This window comes from Salvelinus namaycush, chromosome 35 (assembly GCF_016432855.1).
Source record: "Salvelinus namaycush isolate Seneca chromosome 35, SaNama_1.0, whole genome shotgun sequence".
Lineage (NCBI taxonomy): Eukaryota > Metazoa > Chordata > Actinopteri > Salmoniformes > Salmonidae > Salvelinus > Salvelinus namaycush.
In genome coordinates, this window is record NC_052341.1 from 9,581,670 (window position 1) to 9,603,355 (window position 21,686).

The window sequence follows — 21,686 nt, forward strand, 5'->3', positions numbered from 1 at the left end:
AGGAAACTGCGTGGCAGGCTGACCACCTGTTACGCGAGTGCAGCAAAGAGCCAAGGTAAGTTGCTAGCTAGCATTAAACTTATCTTATAAAAAACAATCAATCTCAAATCAAGTCAAATCAAAGTTTATTTGTCACGTGTGCCGAATACAACAGGTGAAATTACAGTGAAATGCTTACTTACAGGCTCTAACCAATAGGGCAAAAAATGTATTAGGTGAACAATAGGTAAGTAAAGAAATAAAAACAACAGTAGAAAGACAGTGAAAAACAGTAGCGAGGCTATATACAGTAGCGAGGCTATAAAAGTAGCGAGGCTACATACAGACACTAGTTAGTCAGGCTGATTGAGGTAGTATGTACATGTAGATATGGTTAAAGTGACTATGCAAATATGATGAACAGATAGTAGCAGTAGCGTAAAGACGGGTTGGCGGGTGGTGGGTGGCGGGACACAATGCAGATAGCCCAGTTAGCCAATGTGCGGGAGCACTGGTTGGTCGGGCCTATTGAGGTAGTATGTACATATGTACATAAATCTTCACATAATCTTCACATAATCACTAGTTAACTACACATGGTTGATGATATTACTAGGTTAACTAGCTTGCCCTGCGTTGCATATAATCAATGTGGTGCCTGTTAATTTATCATCGAATCCCAGCCTACTTCGCCAAACGGGGGATGATTTAACAAAAGCGCATTCGCAAAAAAAGCACAATCGTTGCACGAATGTACCTAACCATAAACATCAATGCCTTTCTTAAAATCAATACACAGAAGTATATTTTTTTAAACCTGCATATTTAGTTAAAAGAAATTCATGTTAGGGAAATTGTGTCACTTCTCTTGCGCTCATTGCACGCAGAGTCAGGGTATATGCAACAGTTTGGGCCGCCTGGCTCGTTGCAAACTAATTTTCCAGAATTGTACATAATTATGACATCACATTGAAGGTTGTGCAATGGAACAGCAATATTTAGACTGAGGGTTGCCACCCATTCGATAAAATACTGAAAGGTTCAATATTTCACTGAAAGTATAAACGTTTTGTTTTCGAAATGATAGTTTCCAGATTTGAATATATTAATGACCAAAGGCTCATATTTCTGTGTTTATTATATTATAATTAAGTCTATAATTTGATATAGCAGTCTGACTGAGCGATGGTACGCACCAGCAGGCTCGTAAGCATTCATTCAAACAGCACTTTCGTGCGTTTTGCCAGCAGCTCTGCTGTTTATGACTTCAAGCCTATCAACTCCCGAGATTAGGCTGGTGTAACCGATGTGAAATGGCTAGCTAGTTAGTGGGGTGCGCGCTAATAGCGTTTCAAGCATCACTCGCTCTGAGACTTGGAGTAGTTGTTCCCCTTGCTCTGCATGGGTAACGCTGCTTCGAGGGTGGCTGTTGTCGATGTGTTCCTCATTCGAGCCCAGGTAGGAGCGAGGAGAGGGACGGAAGCTATACTGTTACACTGGCAATACTAAAGTGCCTATAAGAACATCCAATAGTCAAAGGTATATGAAATACAAATGGTATAGAGAGAAATAGTCCTATAATTCCTATAATAACTACAACCTAAAACTTCCTACCTCGGAATATTGAACCCTCCTGTTAAAAGGAACCACCAGCTTTCATATGTTCTCATGTTCTGAGCAAGGAACTTAAACGTTAGCTTTCTTACATGGCACATATTGCACTTTTACTTTCTTCTCCAACACTTTGTTTTTGCATTATTTAAACCAAATAGAACATGTTTCATTATTTATTTGAGGCTAAATTGATTTTATTGATGTATTATATTAAGTTAAAATAAGTGTTCATTCAGTATTTTTGTAATTGTCATTATTACAAATAAATAAATAAAAATTGGCCGATTAATCGGTATCGGCTTTTTTGGTCCTCCAATAATCGGTATCGGTGTTGAAAAATCATAATCGGTCGACATCTACACATAATGCACTTTTACTTTCTTTTCCAACACTGTGTTTTTGCATTATTTAAACCAAATTGAGCATGTTTCATTATTTATTTGAGACTAAATAGATTTTATTTATGTATTATATTTAGTTAAAATAAGTGTTCATTGTTCATTCAGTATTGTTGTAATTGTCATTATTACAAAGATATATATATATACCGATTAAGCTTTTTGTGGTCCTCCAATAATTGGTAGCGGTGTTGAAAAATCATAGTCGGTCGACCTCTAATAAAAAACACTCAAAAAATTTGAGTTTGCTATTCACGAGAAGCATTGCCTGATGTGAACCATGCCTCGAACAAAAGAGATCTCAGAAGACCTAATTGTTGACTTGTATAAAGCTGGAAAGGGTTACAAAAAAATTGATGTTCATCAGTCCATGGTAAGAAAAATTGTCTATAAATGGAGAAAGTTCAGCACTGTTGCTACTCTCCCTAGGAGTGGCCGTCCTGCAAAGATGACTGCAAGAGCAAAGTGCAGAATGCTCAATGAGGTTAAGAAGAATCCTTGTGTCAGCTAAAGACTTACAGAAATCTCTGGAACATGGTAACATCTCTGTTGACGAGTCTACAATACGTAAAACACTAAACAAGAATGGTGTTCATAGGAGGACACCACGGAAGAAGCCACTGCTGTTCAAAATAAACATTGCTGCACATCTGAAGTTCGCAAAAGAGCACCTGGATGTTCCACAGCGCTTCTGGCAAAATATTCTGTGGACAGATTAAACTAAAGTTGAGCTGTTTGGAAGGAACACACACTATGTGTGGAGAAAAAAAGACACAGCACACCAACATCAAAACCTCATCCCAGCTGTAAAGTATGGTGGAGGGAGCATGATGGTTTGGGGCTGCTTTGCTGCCTCAGGCCCTGGACAGCTTGCCATCATCGACGGAAAAATGAATTCCCAAGTTTATCAAGACATTTTGCACGAGAATGTCAGGCTATCTGTCTGCCAATTGAAGCTCAACAGAAGTTGGGTGATGCAACAGGGCAACGACCCAAAACACAGAAGTAATCAACAACAGAAGGGCTTCAACAGGAGAAAATACGCCTTCTGGAGTGGCCCAGTCAGAGTCCTGACCTCAACCCGATTTAAAATGCTGTGGCATGACCTCGAGAGTGGTTCACACCAGACATCCTAAGAATATTGCTGAACTGAAACAGTTTTGTAAAGATGAATGGTCCAAAATTCCCCCTGACCGTTGAAAATGTTTAGTTGAGTTTATTGCTGCCAAAGGAGGGTCAACCGGTTATTAAATCCAAGGGTTCATATACTTTTCCCACCCTAATGTTTACACGGTGTGTTCAATAAAGACATGAAAACGTATAATTGCTTGTGTGTTATTATTTTAAGCAGACTGTGCTTGTCTGTTGTTATATGAAGATCAGATACAATTTTATGATCAATTTATGCAGAAATCCAGGTAATTCCAAATGGTTCACATACTTTTTCTTGCCACTGTACATCAAATCCTGAAGATTTAATTTACATTCATTGCTTGCCAAATAGATTCCAACCATCCAGGATCAATCTGACATCGCTGCTACACCGCAAACCATGTAAACAGGTTTTTTGATATAACCAAAGTCAAAGCCGTAACACAACATCTGAAGTTGAACAGATGAACAGATTATATAATGCAGAGTTGAGGCCCACATTCTGGGAATATTTGAAGACCTACTGGAAGCTCTGTGTCCTGGCATGACCTTGTGAGGCTTTTCTTGACGGTAGGAAAAGCTTGGGTTAGGATGAGGTGCCATCTTGACAGATTTCTTGTTAAGAATAGAACTCACTTTGTTTATGAGACCTTGTTACACAGAATAGTAACTGTGGTAATAAATTGGTATGACTACACCATGATTCTCTTTCAGAAACCTGTCTCCAACACGGTATCCATAATAGAGAGCGCATGAGGTTATTGCTGAGTCACTGAAAGGCTTTACGTCACTCGCTGCGCAGCTACTGTACATGGTGTCAGAGAGAAAACCTGGGAGGGGAGACGACAAGACAAGGTCATCCTTCTCCTGTGGTTGAGATGCTACATATTTGTGTTGCTAACATTCTACAGTATAGGATAGAATGGCAGGTTTTCAGGCATAGCCTCCTCAATCAGCCTGTAAGCCAAGTGCAAAGTCATTGGATGTAGGCCTACTTCACTAGATATCTGTGCTGGTAGCATTTGATTGAATTTGCCTTAGCAGTTCATTACTGTAATGGATATACTGACTGCAGCCACAAAACAACACTACACTAATGCAATTACTCAATATTGATTCCCTGTCAAAATAAAGGTTAAATAAATACAATTAAAATATAACATAACTGGACATTTATTTCAGGCTAATGCAATTTACCATGTGACTTCATTAGACATTCTAAAACATAAGACCAGTAAATTACTAGTAAAAGACTGGCCATGTGCATGATGCATCTAAACTGAAAAAATGCATTCCTGTTCACACATTCAATCACTACAACCCCCCCGTCCAAACTCTAGAACAGCCATTCAATGGACAATGTGCTTGATGTTTTGACACAACAACTTTGAATTTAATGAAAGAACCCAGTCAGTCGATCCCAACAGAGAGAAATGAGGCACACGCCCACTCCCAATAAATCTTCAGGTTTCTTAACAACGGTAGGAGATCAACTGTTTGAAAAGACCACAATGGCTCCTATCGTTACCCAGGAGGACTAGAGAGACCCATCTAGAGAGGCTTTACTAGAACAGTGTGATCCCATACACTCACTCACTGTCCTATGCAACAGCCATTGTATATGTTCAAGAAACCATGGCTTGAAATCTAGACGAAGCTCGAATTTACAGACCTTTTGTGTATGAGGCTGTATTTTCTTCCAGTTGTAAAGTATGGGATTTCTAAATTTTGTGAGAAACCGGTCTAATCCTTCCATCTCTGGTAAAACAGCAGTGGATTAGTGGAGTCCCGACCCAAAGAAACCCCTTGTTAGTGTGTTATTAACTCTAATGCCCAATTATAGAGGTATGGGGACGGACAGTCTTACAGGACTTGAATAGTAAATATACCTGGTGCCTATTAGACTGCATATCTGAGGAGTTTAACCAATGTGCAAACACCCAAATGATTTAGTTTCAAGTGTATTTTAGAAATAATTGTTTCAGGTTAGTGAGTCATTTCCTCTTGAGTTTCCCGTTAAGGGTTGATATGAACAGCTGACTTCCAATGGCACGTCACAGCGCCACTGCGTAACACCACCATCATTAAAACCAAAGCATGTATCCCTCCACACAGAGGCTGTCGCCTCAGCATACTCAGCATGTGAAATACAATGTATCTGATATCGCTAGCAATGTAGCAACATCCACACATCAGAGGTGTCACACCGCACTTGCAATACCGAGAGCGAGATGCATATACTGTAACAGGTGATATGTGACAGGTGCAGTGTGAAAACCTTACTGTGTATTGCTGTAGCCTGGGGCAGGGCGATATAGCCAAAATATCATATCACAATATGTTTGACAGTATGGCGGTATTCTATGGTATTTTATGCTTCTGAATTATAAATGTTCTAAGTATGTTTGATGAGTAGTGTATGACCAGAGGATGGCAACAAATAAATGATTAGTCCTTTTATGGGCTTCCGCCATTCTGATTATTTTATACACAACCAAACTTTGACACAACTGACAGTGAAGTAGTGCAATTTGTGTAACTCTTTTATTTAGCACTGTATCAATATATCGCTATAGGCGGTATTGTAAAAATCCATACCGGTATACTGGTATTCACGATATATCGGCCTACTGTAGCCTAACTGTCCCCACAATAAACAAGAAGTAACAGCATTTGCAATGAGCTATGGTTCTTTTTCTCCATGGTTTCAGTGGGGAACAGTAATACCCATTTAGAGGGATGAAACTTGAGGACCACAGTAAAAGCTTTTTTGTTGTAGAACAGATATGTCACTGTTTCTGTTTCTGTACTTTCCAACAGTGCAGCCAATCAATTTCAGGAATGTTTCAACCGTATGATATTAAATCATTTGCTGACTTTGTCCATGGCACAGCTACAGTACATGCAGCAGGCTAGTAGTGCATGAATTTCAGCAAACACCATAGAAAAATATTTTGAAGTTCTATGACTGATTGTTTGCTCAAAGCTAAACAATGGCACGGTAACCTGAGTAGATCTACATATTGAGCATGTTACGCAGCTTTGACCGCGCCTGGTGTTTCAACATAGATGTCTATTCGTACTAATGACAGCGACAGATGATGGTGTCACATGCAAGATGAACTGGAGGAAATCCATCCTCCCAACTGGGCTGTTGATTGTTCCATTGTATAATTTTACTGTTATTCTGGACGAGGACGCATATAAGCCACACTTTTGTTTAAACCAGGGATGGGCAACTGTCGGCCCGTGGGCCACATGCGGCCGTACCCCCCCCCCCCCCCCCCCTTTGTAGGCCCGCGGACCAGTGCATCAGCAGTTTTTCTCTTGTTATGCCAGTCACTGACAGTCACTCAATTAGCCCATGTCTAGCCAGCTTTCTAAAGTTGTAGTAATCATGGTCGAATTACAGACCGGGGGCCCCTATTGATTTTGTTAGTTACTCTCACTCAGATATCATATAAAAAAACGGAAGGAAATTTGCTGTAAAACTGCACAAAATGTCCCTTAGGGCCCCCAAAAGGCCAGCTCTGACAACATGTGTGGGTATGGATGTGGTTACGCAGACCCATAAGCCACTGCGGCCCCTCATGATGCGTTCAGATTTTTTTGTGGCCCCCACCCCCATCAAATTTGCCCATCCCTGGTTTAAAACATCCTAATTATGGATACAACTTCTCTTCTGGGGTAAAAACTACTTGACAGATAATGCTGGAGCAAAGTTTATTTTCCTCATGTTCTTATGACCAAGGATATGTTGCTAGTTTGTTTTGCTTACTCACCGTTTGTTTTGTTTGGTAACTATTATTGTATAAGATGTAGCTAAATAGGTGTTTCATTGATAAACAAAAGGTCACACGGAGATAAGCTTTAGGGAGACTTGAGGCTCTTTGTGCTTTATAGATGAACAACAGACAAAGGCTGTATGAAGACAGTTATAGAGAATGTTCTCAACATCACTGAACTGCCCTACAGCCTAGAGTCATTCCTTAAAATAAATGTGACGAGACTATGACATTGTTCAAGTTACAACATGTTTTGGGGTGTTGTACTTTTTCAGAAGGAACACCCCAGGGTTCGTTAAGTATTATTAGCAAGCTGTCTGGTAGATAAATGGTCTGATGAACAGTTAATGTTAGGGATGCACGATATATCGGTGAACATATTGGAATCGGACGATATTAGCTAAAAATGCCAACATCGGTAACGGCCCGATATCTAGTTTAACACCGATGTGCAAAACCGATGTCAAAGCTGATATACCTATATAATGTAGGTACATGACGTAACGACGCCATGTAAAATTTTGCGCTACACGTGCAACCCAGCATTCCTAACTTATCCCACAATGTCTGCTGTGTGGATCGAGCAGTCAACAAGTCAAGCAGTCATTTGAAAGAGTAAGAACATTTCAGCGAGACACCTCAAAAGGCGAAATCCATTAACGCCAAGATAATGGAATTCATTGCCCTTGACAATCAACCGTTCTCTGTCGTGGGTGATGGCTTTCGCAACTAGTCGAGCACCGATACACACTACCAACTGCGCTATTTTTCAAATGTTGCCCTACCGAAGTTACACAGTAATAGCGTCACTGCTATTAGTTTCACAACATACTATGGAATGCCGTTTGGGTCTTTGCGTGTCAAAAAAGATACATGTCAAATAACAATATTTGACAATAACACTATTTGACGGGTTAAATAAGCTTTAAATTTGAGACGTCAAATAACACAGTTCTATTATAGAATATTGTGTGTTCTGAATTTGCACGTGCAAGGCAAGCGCCACCACTATTATCAGTAGCACTGTCAAAGCTGAACAAAAAGGCTGCAAACAAGCAAACACCGGCCACGAACGATGGGTTTACAATACCGCGTTGGTAATTAAGCATTATTTGTTCGACCGCAACTTCTGGGGTAGCTAGCTAGCTTTAGCTTGGTACCTACTGTAGCTAGCACCAATACAATCAGCCTGAAAACAATGACCAGTAGAAACTGCAGTCATTTTCAATATTCTTAGCAATGATTTAGGAATCCTTGTGAGTAAGTATTAGCTAGGTAGCCACTTGTTGTTCACCTATTGAAATTGAACTTCAGTTCATGAAAATAATTAGCTAGCCAGCTACTTAACCCTGTTGCCCAAAGCTAACGTTATAAGCAGCCAGCTAGCTTCATCTGGCTAGTGATGCTCGACCAGACCGGGTTATGTGTTGTGAAGCTAGCCACAATAAGGATTAAGCACAATAGTGGAATATGCGGTTTGCCTTCAAAATAAAAGTACCTCTTTGAAAGTGATGCAGAAGGTTACAATTGGTGGAATCATGCCATATTTAGACTAGATAATGTTAAACAATGTTGAAATGTGAAGCAATAAAATGGGGTATCAGTGTACTCGGTGACACCCACAGAACACAACTGTGAAGATTTTACAAAAAATATTAGCGTTGTAGCTCTTATCGCGGGACTGTGACTGTGTGAAATCACCCCCCCCCCCCCCCCCCCCCAGTCAGCCTGTTGTGTTGTATTGACATTCATAATGCACTGTACAGCTTTACCTAAGGATTTGGGATCAATGAAACGGGGTATCAGTCTACTCAATACCCAAGCTATTTTTTACCAACGTCCTCCTCAGACTCCAAAACATCCAATCAGTATTGTTTTTTCTTGGGAATAGTGTTCAATACACACAGGTTGACAAAAAATGTGGCTCAATTCACAGTTGTTTCAGAGTCCTGCAATAAGAGCTATGACGCTAATGTTCTCTGGGTGTCACTGAGTAGACTGATACCACATGTCATTGATCCACAATCCATTGGTAAGGCTGTACAGTGAAATACGTATGCCCCCAAAGCAATTCTAAAGTATTTATTTATTTATTTATTTCACCTTTATTTAACTAGGCAAGTCAGTTAAGAACAAATTCTTATTTACAATGACGGCCTACCCCGGCCAAACCCAGACGATGCTGGGACAATTGTGCGCCGCCCTATGAGACTCCCAATCACGGCCGGATGTGATACAGCCTGGATTCGAACCAGGGACTGTAGTGACGCCTCTTGCACTGAGATGCAATGCCTTAGACCGCTGCATTCATGTGTGTGTGTTAACTATTTAACTGTACTAGAATGCTTAAAAGGCTGCAAACATTTTAAATATCGGTTATCAGTATCATTTTTTGGGGGGGCAAGGAAAATATCGGATATCGTTATCGGACAGAAATGTCATATCAGTGCATCACTAGTTAATATATTTTACCAAAACATTAATTATGATTCAGTATTGAACTTCCTCCTTGTTCCCATTATAACTTTGTATTGAGTCCTCAGAAAAGGTGATTTCCAGCTATGTGTCACATTAAAAATAACTCAGATCAAAAACGTTTTACTGCAGTGGGCTAAATCAGGGTCACACAGTGTTTCTTGGTAGTCTTAAAGAATTCTACTTTGAAACAAAAGTATACACCTCACACACATGGTTATGGGCTTAAAAAAGAAGACACCTGTACAATGTCAGATATAGTTGAAATGTATTGCATTTTGAGTTTGCCTCCCAATATTACACTTTATATACATCACAGAAAACTGAAATTTAACAGAACTGTTTGACATAGAAACACCGGATTTTCTGCGGGTTTAAAAAAATAATGTTTATTAATTATGAAATTATGAAAAATATGAATAACATTCCACCCATGAGGCCCTAGGTCATTTGACTGAAGGAAAGGGGTCCACGGATATGCCTTGTGATAATTTCAAACAGGGATATTCCTAAAGTGGTTGGCAATGCATTGCAAGGCTATTGGCCTGCCTTTTAAAGCTGCAGCACAACTCCCTGGCTGCAGGTGACAATGACATTGATCACTAGTATTCAAATGTTCGGCTCAAATCACTGTTGGGCTTGCAACACAGTACAATAACTTTATTTCATAAACTACTGATAAGTAGTGCACATACTAAATGATTATTGCAGTATTATTAAACATTACCAACATTTGTAACGATGTATACGCTCAAGAAGAGTATTTATAATAATCAAAGTAAATAAATAATATTAATAGAATATCTGTTTAGAGTGGTTGCAATTCTTAACATTATGGTAACAATAATAAGTGTGGACCGAAGTCATTTTTAGAAACCAAAATGTTTTTTGTAACATTTGAAGTAGAAGTATGTAGGTGGTTGTAGGGAGCACCAATTATAAAACAGATTGTTGTCTGACCTAGCGCCTGGAGACAAAAGTCAGACACACATTCCAAATGATGCTACATCATATGATTCCATTAGGCTCTAGTCAAGGACCATTAAGCCAGGTCACAGCTGACTGTTTGTTGCTGTCATAGCAACAGCTGAGAGAGAGAGAGAGAGAGAGAGAGAGAGAGAGAGAGAGAGAGAGAGAGAGAGAGAGAGAGAGAGAGAGAGAGAGAGATAGCGAGCGAAACCACATAAATATGCATTGTTAGTGACCACTGGTTAACAAGGAATCACAGTAACATACACAACTAACGCTTTCACACGGATGACCTTTACTCATTCACTGATCGTTCAAATGGTGCAGATAATGTGGGGGAGATGGAAAATATAACGTGGAAAAACAATCCCTGTAGGAGACGTAGTCTATTCGAGTTTCACACTATAGGCCTGGTCAGAGATTATGGGTAGGGGGATGATGTCATCCAGCTAGTGGAGAATGCTTTGCTGTAGACAGGATATTGAAAATATTATGTCTTCTGCAGTTCCAGTACTTGACTTGGCCTCAAGTCCTCTCAGCCTGAATGTAATGCTTGATGGACTGATGTAAGTTAATAGGCCTTCTGCATCTTTAGCTGATGGACCATGTTCCTCTCGTTGTTTTGGCCTACGTCAATTACAATTTGCTCAATTGGTCAGACTAGAGTTATAACAAAATAGGGGTCATCCACGCAACAATATTAAATCCTTCATAGACACAGTATGTTCAAGACGAGTAAATAACATCTCCTGCATTATATTTTATTCAAATAAATAAGCATCTCCATAATGAACAGGCCTCCCAAAATATAGCCTAGTCATTTCGAGACTGCTTTTTTTATGTGACAACAGTGACAGTAAAACGTTGAGACAGTAATCTTTCTTTAAATTGAGCACCCCCCCCCCCCCCCCCCCCCCCCCCCCAATCAATGCAACAGAAACAACATTCTAAATCATTCTAGGCCAATGTCGCACAAATCCAAGACAGTTTGGCTATTTGCAAGTGGTAAACATAACCTTTATAATTATAATGCCAACTGTCAAGGCTGTAGACTACAAGTAAATAGCTTAAACTTTCATGTTTCCATTCACTCCGACCCGCTGTCCGACCCGCTGCAATCAAAGCTCATTGCTTGCAAAGCTCACACACTTGTTTAGGGCTGTCATTCGGCTGTAGGCTACCACGGGGCAATTTCCCCATACATGGCTATTTGATCAATATCAAATCATTGTAGGCCTACCAATTAACGCATATATTCAATCAGTATAGGCTAAAGTAATTAGCATACCTTTGTATTTTTCGAGGACATCCTCATAAGCTTGAAGGTATTCCTTTTCATCCGCGAGCATATAACCCGCCGGTGTCGCGTTGTAGTGAGCCATTACCGGGGATCCACCATAGAGCTCTACAGGCTGGACATTCACCAGACGCTGTGACGAGAATGTGTAGCCGAGTTGCGGGACACCATCCGGACTGAGGAGTGATCCGCGCTGTTGTTCCATGCAAGGAACCCCCCCCCCCCCACCCACCCACCCACTCCCCCCCGTCGTCGTCGATCAAACAACCAATAGGCGACTCGCCTCTCCGGTGTCATGAGAATCCCGGTTGTGTTCTGTGACAGTCTGGGAGGGAGGGAGAAAAGGGCTGCTGGACAAGAGAATACTAATGCACGCGGCTCCCCTCCTTGTACCAACATTCCAGCAATACCAGGAGGCTAATGCGACTGTTCATTACAAAATCAGTCATCATGAACTGCTGTGTTAAATAAGCATTAATAAGCACTGATACCATTCCAGTAATTTCAAGACAGTCCACAATGTTTTCATTTTCATTTAACATAAACTCTATCCAAATGTTTTACTTGTTTGGCATTGCCTATTACAGATATAGGATCTTAATTTGACCACTTTCTCAGGGGAGTCAAATAATTATGAGGCAACAATAAATGTGAATTATTGTGTGGATTATAATTGCATTTTGAAGGGGTTGATACATGTTTAGTTAGGGCAAATCAAGTCTGATATTTTAGTGGAAATTAGAACATTTAGAAGTCTTTTTTAACCTTGAATAGACTACAAGTTAGCATTTCCTGCTGCACAGGAAATGTCCTGCAACAACAGGGTGATCAAATTAAGATCATACACCTGTAGGCCTATTTTTAATCCAACATACATAATCCAATGTTTATAAAAGGATGACAACTGTCATAATTCATAAATCAAGACCTATATTATATTTGTTAAAAAATAGAGATGCTTCAAAATTATGTCTCACTGATCAAAAAATGATTTGTGTTATACATATGATACACTGAGCTGGAATATTGCATATATTTTTCCATCTCTGTTGCATGAGTCTGCATGTAGCCCACATGCTACAGCAGGCAGAGGAGATGTTCTCACAGGTCCTAATATTAAAAGGGTTTCATTCTAGAGGAAATGCAGTCCAGAATAAACAGATGATGCTGATGATTATGCATTTCAACACAGTCCAGGCTCTATTCAACCAGATTATTTCCATAAAATACAGAGAATCAATAGGCCAATGCTTTCTAAGGAGAAGTGATCAAGACTGGTATGGACAAAAGTCACAGACATGAATAAGATTAACAAAAGGGGCGAAATCAGAGGGCAAGTATTTCACAGTATCAGACATCATTGGGAAAGGGTCAGATGCATCTAAATGTATGTAAATTGTAATATATTTTGTCAGTAATGTCTTCTTCGTTATGTATCGGACCCCAGTAAGACGAGCTGTCACCATTGGCGTCGGCTAATGGGGATCCTATCAAATCAAATCCACCTGAACAATGACTACACCCTGCAATAAGGAAGATTCAGGACTGGTGAATTGAAGGGATAGATCAACCAAACTATATTAACCTAATTATTTTTTAACTAGTAAGTAATCCATGGATCCTGAGATTCAGGTAACAAAAATTATGGGTTTTAGGACTACTCACATCATGAACAAAACAATAAGGGCCCCTTTTAGAAACATCAAATAGCATTTCATACCAAGCAACACACTGAAGGTTGTACATGTGATAGGCAATAGCATATGTAGCCTTATAATAACATAATGTTGGTCGTATGATCATATCAGGCTGGATTATGATATGTTATACAATGGATGGGTCTAATCCTGAATGCCGATTGGTTAAAACCGCATTCCAGCCAGTGTCTATAATCACATCAGGCTTAATTATGATATGATAGACTCCTGTTGCTCCATTTTTATCAAAGCCAAACATTCTGTTGAGGAATGTCATCAAGCAGGAAAAGGTGATAAGTGGGCGAGACGGCACACCCTGCAGATATACCCATATTCCCATTACCATTGCCAACCAAATACTTGCCTTTATAGTTATGGTTCTGATCATATGACTAACGATTAATTCCTGAATTGAAAGTGCATAGGCCTATCACAGCCACTGAACTGAAATGATGGTCTGAGAACAGTCTTTTTGCAAAAAAGAAACAAACAAAAAAACAATGCCTTTAGCAAGGTCGCCCCTGGAATGTATCATTACTCGGCCTACTCTCATTTGTTTCACAGACTGCATTTGCAGCATGCCACATGGTTCAAGTACTGTGAAATTCCCAGTTTATGGCATAGATGTTGATCAAATGATTCCTATCACAGTTTTTTTTAAATCATTAAAACGTGTTAATCAAATAAACATCATCAGACCAACATAAACGTTGCACTCATAAAGGCCCTGCAGCTGATAAGCCCATGTATTAAAGGATTACAATAAATATTCAAATTCCGGTTCTAATAGTCTAATGCACAGCCTTATGCACAGGCAATGATGACTGCTCCTTGCACTTTCACCTAAAGAACTCAATCTCAACAGCCATTGGACGGTCAATAGAATAGAGGATTAATGTGAGCATTCCAACACAGCAAATAACGTACCTCGCCTACAGGTTTTGACATGGATTTATTAATTTGTGTTATAGGCTATTCTTATGAGACAGAAGCTTAATTATGGGCTACAGAAGCCTACACACATGTATGGCTTTGTCTGAATTGGACATGTATCAGAAGTGACAGTGGCTGACTGCTTATATATGGGACTGTCCAGCAGCTGCTTCAGTCTATACTGTAATTGCCCATAGTTCATTTATAGGGAGAATAAACATAACCTGTAGCCTGTAGCCTACACATCAGAGTTGCTATGTGCCATATCTGATAGATGTGCAAAATCAATAGGCTTTGATGTTAAATTATCAGCAGCACATAAACGATCGCTTAGGGCCCCAGCGGTTGCTTAGGGCCCCCCCACCCCCCTAAAAATCAGGGTCTGAATTTACTGTTGAGAGTTAGAATAGTAGACTAACAAGGTGCAGGTTCTAAATTTGGTTGTGGATCAGAAATGTTTCACTTGTTATGTCAGTCACTGACAGTCACTCAATTAGCCAGGTCAGCTAACAATTTTTTATTGCAAAATTGAATTTTGTTTCTCTCTGCCTCCATAGCAAAATTAATAGAATTGCATGAAATTTGACATAAAATTGCATAAATGTCTCTTTCTGCCCCATGGCAAAATGTGTAGAATTGCAGGAAATTCGCTTCAAAAGTATTTTATTATCCACTCCTTGCCACTAAAATGTTTTGCCCGCGAGTAAGGGGGGGGCAACCAAATATCGCTTAGAGACCCCAAAAGGCTAGAGCCGGCCCTGACAATCAATTAAATATGGGCACTCACCTGCAATCCTGAGCACAGCTCTCTCTGCTGGATCCAAAACGGATCCTCCCTGAATTTGTCGCTTATGTCGCTCGTGTCTTGGTAGGTTCCAGGGTAAAGTGTCCCCCGGTGCCGGTGAGACTGACCCAGATTTAAGACTATAATCATCTTCGTCCGAGAAATCCGCCGATGAAGACATGGAACAGTGAAGGGAAGCGTTGCCAGAACCGGAGCTCTGTTGAAACAATAGAAATAAATTATCAATGTGTTGCTCGCTCCATCGTAACACAAATATGACAACACACATATGAGCACAGTCAGAAAGACACAATGTAACATGTCTCACCATCGCTACTCCTACGGTTGCCTAAACTGATGTGCGTAATGTAAATGTACATTGCTCCAAAGAGGCACCGTAGTGTGAGCCACCAGCTCGCCTAGCAATGATCTCTGATTCAACAATAAAAAGCTAAAGCAGAAGCAGGCAGCTAGAATGAAAATCAATTGTATCTGGCTCCCCCGCCAGGCCAGAAATAAGACTTACCGCTGTATACATGGTATCAGTTGATTATATCGAAATCCTTTATCCACTTGCTGTAAACTCAGACAGCGGCTATGTTATTTTTAATCAGAACCACACCCTTCTAGCGATGCACTCTGCTCATTACATTATGCTTGTCTCCCCTTTGGGTTGAGAGCCCGAAATGATGTCAAGTCCCCAGAGAGTGTGCACAGATTGGGCCAGGGAGAGTAGAATGCGATGCGAGAGCTGTAGCATGTCAACGCGTCACCATCCTAGGATACAGAAGAGGGCGGATGGAGACTGGAGGAGCCAGACGCTGTATTTCTGATTATTCAATCGGCAAGCTGTGGCCAATGACGCGGTCTTACAGCGCCATCCTGGGTGGATGCGTGTCTAGTGGTAACTGCGTAGTCTCCATGTTTACCGTCCAAAACCAATCAGAAATCCAGAGACTGGTCCATGAGCATCCTTTGTGATGCACAGTCGGGTTGTTGTTTTGCTGCCTGATGCGCATGTGCTCTGTGTGCCATTCATTAGAAATGTTACTAGTTGACAATGAATGTGCAATTTTAGAGCACTGTCCTTATAATCTGTAGGAAGTCCAAATAAAAATGTATGCATTCTGTTGGGATATTTATGATGTTCTTGTCTGTCTGTCTGTCTGTCTGTCTGTCTGTCTGTCTGTCTGTCTGTCTGTCTCTCTGTGTCTAGGCTCTGTGATAGGGTAACTGAGCAAGTACATAACTAATACTTATCCACACCGTGTGATGACACATCGAGGCAGGGTGTGGCTGCTCAAATAGCAATAGGTTATACAGTCACATGTTGAGTTCGATTGCACAATTATAGAACAGCTTTGCTGTTTAAGTCTAAACTAGAGTAGGACATTAAAAGCCCAGTGCAGTCAACATTCTGTTTTTCCTGTGTTTTGTATCATATTGCACAACAGCTTATGAAACACACACTGTAAAAGTGAGAAAACATTTGATCAGTGTTATTTCACTATAGTTGCTGGTTGAAAATACAGGACCTTCTAATCAGCAGGTTTGCATTGGTGTTACAGCTTTCCATGGTGACATCACCATGCAGTAAATTGGTTAATAGACCAATAACAAAGACTGTTCCGAACCTCTCTGCCAATAACAGCTAGTTTTCAGCTTCCCCCTCCCCACTCATACCACTCCCAGACAGTCCTATCAAAATTCTTGCATGAGAAATCGTTTTTTGCTCAAAACTATTTTTGCCATTTTAATGAAAATATATGACAGTAAAGTACTTAATTGTCACCCAGAAATTATTTGATATTGATATAAAAACGGCTACATTGGGACTTTAACAATTAACTCTGGGTATATCACAGTCAATCACCAACATTTGATTCCCCATGGGTGTATCAACAAAGCATGCTCTTGCTCAATGGTGAAAGCAATCATGCTTGAAATGGTGCAAACAATGCATGATATGACCTAAATATAATGATCCATGAACTTTGTTTTTGAATTCCTTATATTTGAGTGATAGTAAATCATTGTTATACACTCCAAATTGCAACAGTAAAATATCTCATGAACCAAAATCACTTCCTAGTTTTAGACCACTGAGCCATGGTCAAATCATGCTGTAGCGAATTCAGGGAGTAGCCCTGACCGGGACTCGAACTGTGGTCCAGCGACTGTGAAGCCAACACCTTAACTGTTAAAGGGATAGTTCACCCATATCACAAAATAACATATTGGTTTTCTTACTATGTAAACAGTGTATGGAGTAGGTATGACAGCAATCCATGCTTTGGTTTTATTTCCCTGGCAATGTTTCCAAATGCTAAGGTTTTAGCATTTGTTGCACAAATCCCGTTCAAGTCATAGGACCGATGTTAGCATTTTTCACGCATCTTGTCCAGACCATCTGAACGTATCTAAAATTAATTGTGAATCTTATCAAAGTCACTTATAGATGATTTGAACATGATGTGAGAAAAATGCTAATATCAGTCCCATCACTTGAATGCGATTTGTGGCACACTTGCTAAATGCTATATGAGATTTGTGCATTCAGAAACACTACCAACTAAACTAAAACAAAGCATGGACTGCTGTCATACATTGTCCATAGACTGCTTGCAGGGTAAAGAAAGCAATAGGGGTAGCCCCAACCAGGATTTGAACCTTGGTACAGCGACTGTTAAGCCACACCTTGGGCATGGCATAGGGAAATAAAAATTTAAAAATCAACTTCATAATCATAATCTCCAGCACCACCCCGACTGTGTTTTATTATAAAAACGATAGAGGAAGATAAGTGTTTCCAATGACATCATCCCTGTGCATCGTTTGATTTTAACCAATTATGAGTAGGCATTGTCTAGTATTGCCTACTAATTGGTTTATGATGTCATTGGAAACATTTATCTTCTTCTATCTTTTTTATAACAAAACATAGAAATGTGCAATTTTCACATATGTTGATGTTGGGGTGGTGCTGGATATGATGAATATGAAGCAGAACATGTTTCAAATTTCCCGTTAACGGTTTAGGTGTTGGCTTAACAGTCGATGGACCAGGGTTCAAGTCGGGGCTACCCCTGAATTCGCTACATTGTGTCAGAAGTGGGATGGTGCCCTTGAGGCCAGGCGTGTACACGTGAGGGACTTTGTATAGTGAAGCGTCCAGACATACTTTCCCTGAAGGATGGGGGTAATGTATCGACCCTAACCCGACACCTAGCGACCTCATCAAGGTCGAACGTCTTAAAGGGATAGTTCACTCAAATTACAAAAGTACATACTCTGCCTGATGACAAGAGGTCTGACTCTGAAGGCCTACATTATCTTTATTGTGATCATAGCTTGAAAGTGACAAAAGAAACAAACCCCTACCACCTCAAACAAAGCATAAGCGAAACACTTGTTTTAATTGCCAGGGTCGCCCACCCCATACTTTGCCTTACGACTCAAACTGAATCATTCCGCTTCTATCTATCTATCTATCTATCTATCTATCTATCTATCTATCTATCTATCTATCTATCTATCTATCTATCTATCTATCTATCTATCTATCTATCTATCTATCTATCTATCTATCTATCTATCATTCGCTACATTGCAGAGAAGAAACAAACGTCCGTGGGCGTACGTGTAGCGTTTGGCCGCAACAAGGAGTTTGGGTAGACAGCCACCAGCAAACAGAATCTAACTCGATTTACTTTTTTAGCCGTTAGGCTACAAGTCAACAGCAATGAATATTGGTAATACTTCCTGCTACAAGGCCACAGCATCCAGCATTATGTCAGAAATAAGACAATAAAGACTGCATTCTCCATAGATTTTATGTTAGTTAGCCTAATATTTGCTTCATATTTTCTTGCCTGTGAATTTAAAAAGTCCCAAAACAATTTAGATTTTTTTTTTTTTTAACTGTACATGGTAGGCTATTGCTACCATCCATAATAAATTAAGAATCAAGATATTTTTGGAGAACTTGAGGGTACAAGAGAAAAGGATCCATCAGTAAATGTCCATGTTTACAGAAACCAAACATTATACATTTGGGACAAGTAACATTCAAATTGACATTGTTAATCTATTATAGGCCTATACTATTTTAAATTCTAGAGGTAATTGTAATGAATATTGGCCCTTTGAAACAATGTAATCATAACACAAAGAGGTCTAGACATCTTAATGTCATGCATCTCAGTTGTAACTTGAGTCATGCATCTCAGTTGTAACTTGAGTCGTGCATCTCAGTTGTAACTTGAAAGTCCATACTGAGCAAGATTCATCCAGAATAAACAAAGAAAATGTAGACACACCCAAAAGCACACATGTACCAACATTTTGTCTACATCCTGCTCTTTGCCCCAGTAGAGTTTGGCATATGGTGAGGCTTAAGGATTGTAGCCTACAATGGAGATGATTGTTAATCTAAAATATCGACAATAATTTGCTTGCATTATTATTATGGCATTGTACTACGTCAAATGTTTGCTTGGTGCGTGTATCAACATGCAAAATGACAACATGAGCAATATCAAGAAATTGCTGAACTTTCAAGGCTTCAACTTCAAATACCATCGCCAGGATGTAGTACGGAAGGTCAAACTATTGAAGGCTAACTGTTGCGTAAAAAACATCCAATAATTGCATCGATGTTAATAGGGATTACGCGCGCATTTTATGTTGGTTACTTTAATAATTTAAGGACCCATATCATCGCTGTAGCATGTATTTGTTAATTGAAAAATAGAAAGTAAATCGGCCTACTGATAATTGACCAAGGCAGATTTAATTTATAATGGATACCCTAAATGACTGGCATTAGGCTATAATTACGCAAGAATATACCTACGGGTTTGCGTGTTGGGGTGACTTGTACTGAGTGATAGAAGTCTGGAAGGACTCTTTTCTTCACTTTTCGTTTCCTCACAGTTGTGGACGAGTCACTCTGATGATCACTCTGGGGAATTTCGACAAGAGGCTTTTCCTCTGCCACTCGAGCGCGTGCCCTCCTGGCATGGCGCGGACTGTGCCTGAAACCCTGTAAAAACATGGCACATCATGTCCAAAAAGGAGAGAGAAAAAGATGCCGAAATTGTTTAATATGCTTGAGACATTTAACTAGTTGGATGATCAATGTATTATTATGGATCACACTGACAAATATTGTCATTAATGGATGGAACTTTGGTTTTGGATTGCTATGAACCTAATAAGTTAATTGTGTAATTAAGTGGTTTTTAATGTTCAATTTGTAATCGCCTATGTTGGCATATTTTGTCATTTTTCATTAAAATTTGGATTTTTTTCCCCAGAATAGTCAAGCTGCAAAAAGTGCAGAATCACTCACATTATTTATTGATCACACATGCGCAATGCGCATAACACAGAGTCCTAACAATAGCGCACGAACACAACTCCCAAAAGTATACGGTAAAGTATAATAAAAGTAACACAGAGCAGCATATAGTTGTACTTCCTTCACAGTCTTGTATTTGAAAGAAAACATTGGCTACTTACTGACCTTGACCGAACTAAAAACGAATGATTACCTCTGATCGAAAATGATGCGTCCGGAGACCAGCTTCTAGGACAAATGAAAAGATGTTTAACTCACTCGGATACTTTCAAACACATCACAAAAGCACATGGCTACATTTAGGGTATCGTAATGACATCATAGACTACCATTAGACAAATTAAGACTGTGAATAAAGTGGAAAATATAGATTTGGACACTGATAGTAATAGATGATTTCATCATCAAGGCCATGCACATAGCAGTGAGTCTACACTAAACTGTAGCCAATGCTATGTTTATCTGCTGAAAATAATGGCGATTCAAGTGTGTCAAGTAGCTTAAAATAGCACAGGATACACTTTAGGCTATATCCTATTTAACAGGTAATCGTGTGAAAATGCTTGAACATATTGCAGACATGCCACGCATTTGGTTTGGTGGATTAGCCGCACTGCTTGAAGATGCTGACGACGCCTCTACTCACCGCGACTCCTTGAGCGCCCTGAAAGCACAGATTTTATGGGATGTTTCCCGTTACGAAGCCTCCGATGCCAGCAACAGAAAAAAAGAATTGTTGCAATAGTTCCAAGCAACAGCAGCAATAATAGCAAAACAACTTGAATACTATACGGTCTCAATAAGACCAAAAACGCTGCAGCAATCATTATAAAACGCGATGTAGGGCAGCGCCTCCTGCGCACAGACAACCGGCTCTGGGCTTGCTGTCCTATATACTGAAAGCGAAGGTAATATTATTGACAGGATATAGTGAACGTCTCATTGCAGCCCGAAACATAGGCTAGACTACAGACTATCCTCCAGTTCTATTGATTTCAATAATGTAAGGCAACAACCCATGACTCAGCAGAATAGCTTTTTTTTTTAAACTCATGCAAGGGGAGTGAGCATCAGCATCTGAGCTCGGCACAGCAAAGATGCTGCATATGGCCTGAGTATCACGATCAGTCTCTATCATCAACCTGGTCTCTGATATATGATAAATTAAAATAGTGTAGTATTAAATATGCTAGGCTATTTATAGGCTAAGGCTAAACTATAATAACACAGGCCTAATTGTC

At 39.9% G+C, this 21,686-nt stretch overlaps 1 protein-coding gene across 1 annotated transcript in view; it reads right to left on the minus strand.

Moving 5' to 3' along the window:
• The window catches only part of dst (dystonin), a 187,918-nt gene extending 166,646 nt beyond the window's left edge, over positions 1 to 21,272 (minus strand). The window contains exons 1-4 of the mRNA XM_038974616.1: positions 21,092 to 21,272; positions 20,639 to 20,673; positions 19,939 to 20,127; positions 15,087 to 15,300 (exon numbers count right to left, since the gene is read on the minus strand). Of these exons, the coding sequence (XP_038830544.1) occupies positions 15,087 to 15,300; positions 19,939 to 20,127; positions 20,639 to 20,673; positions 21,092 to 21,272 (619 nt within the window). The remainder of the gene's footprint in view (positions 1 to 15,086; positions 15,301 to 19,938; positions 20,128 to 20,638; positions 20,674 to 21,091) is intronic.
• Between the last annotated feature and the right edge of the window lie 414 nt (positions 21,273 to 21,686).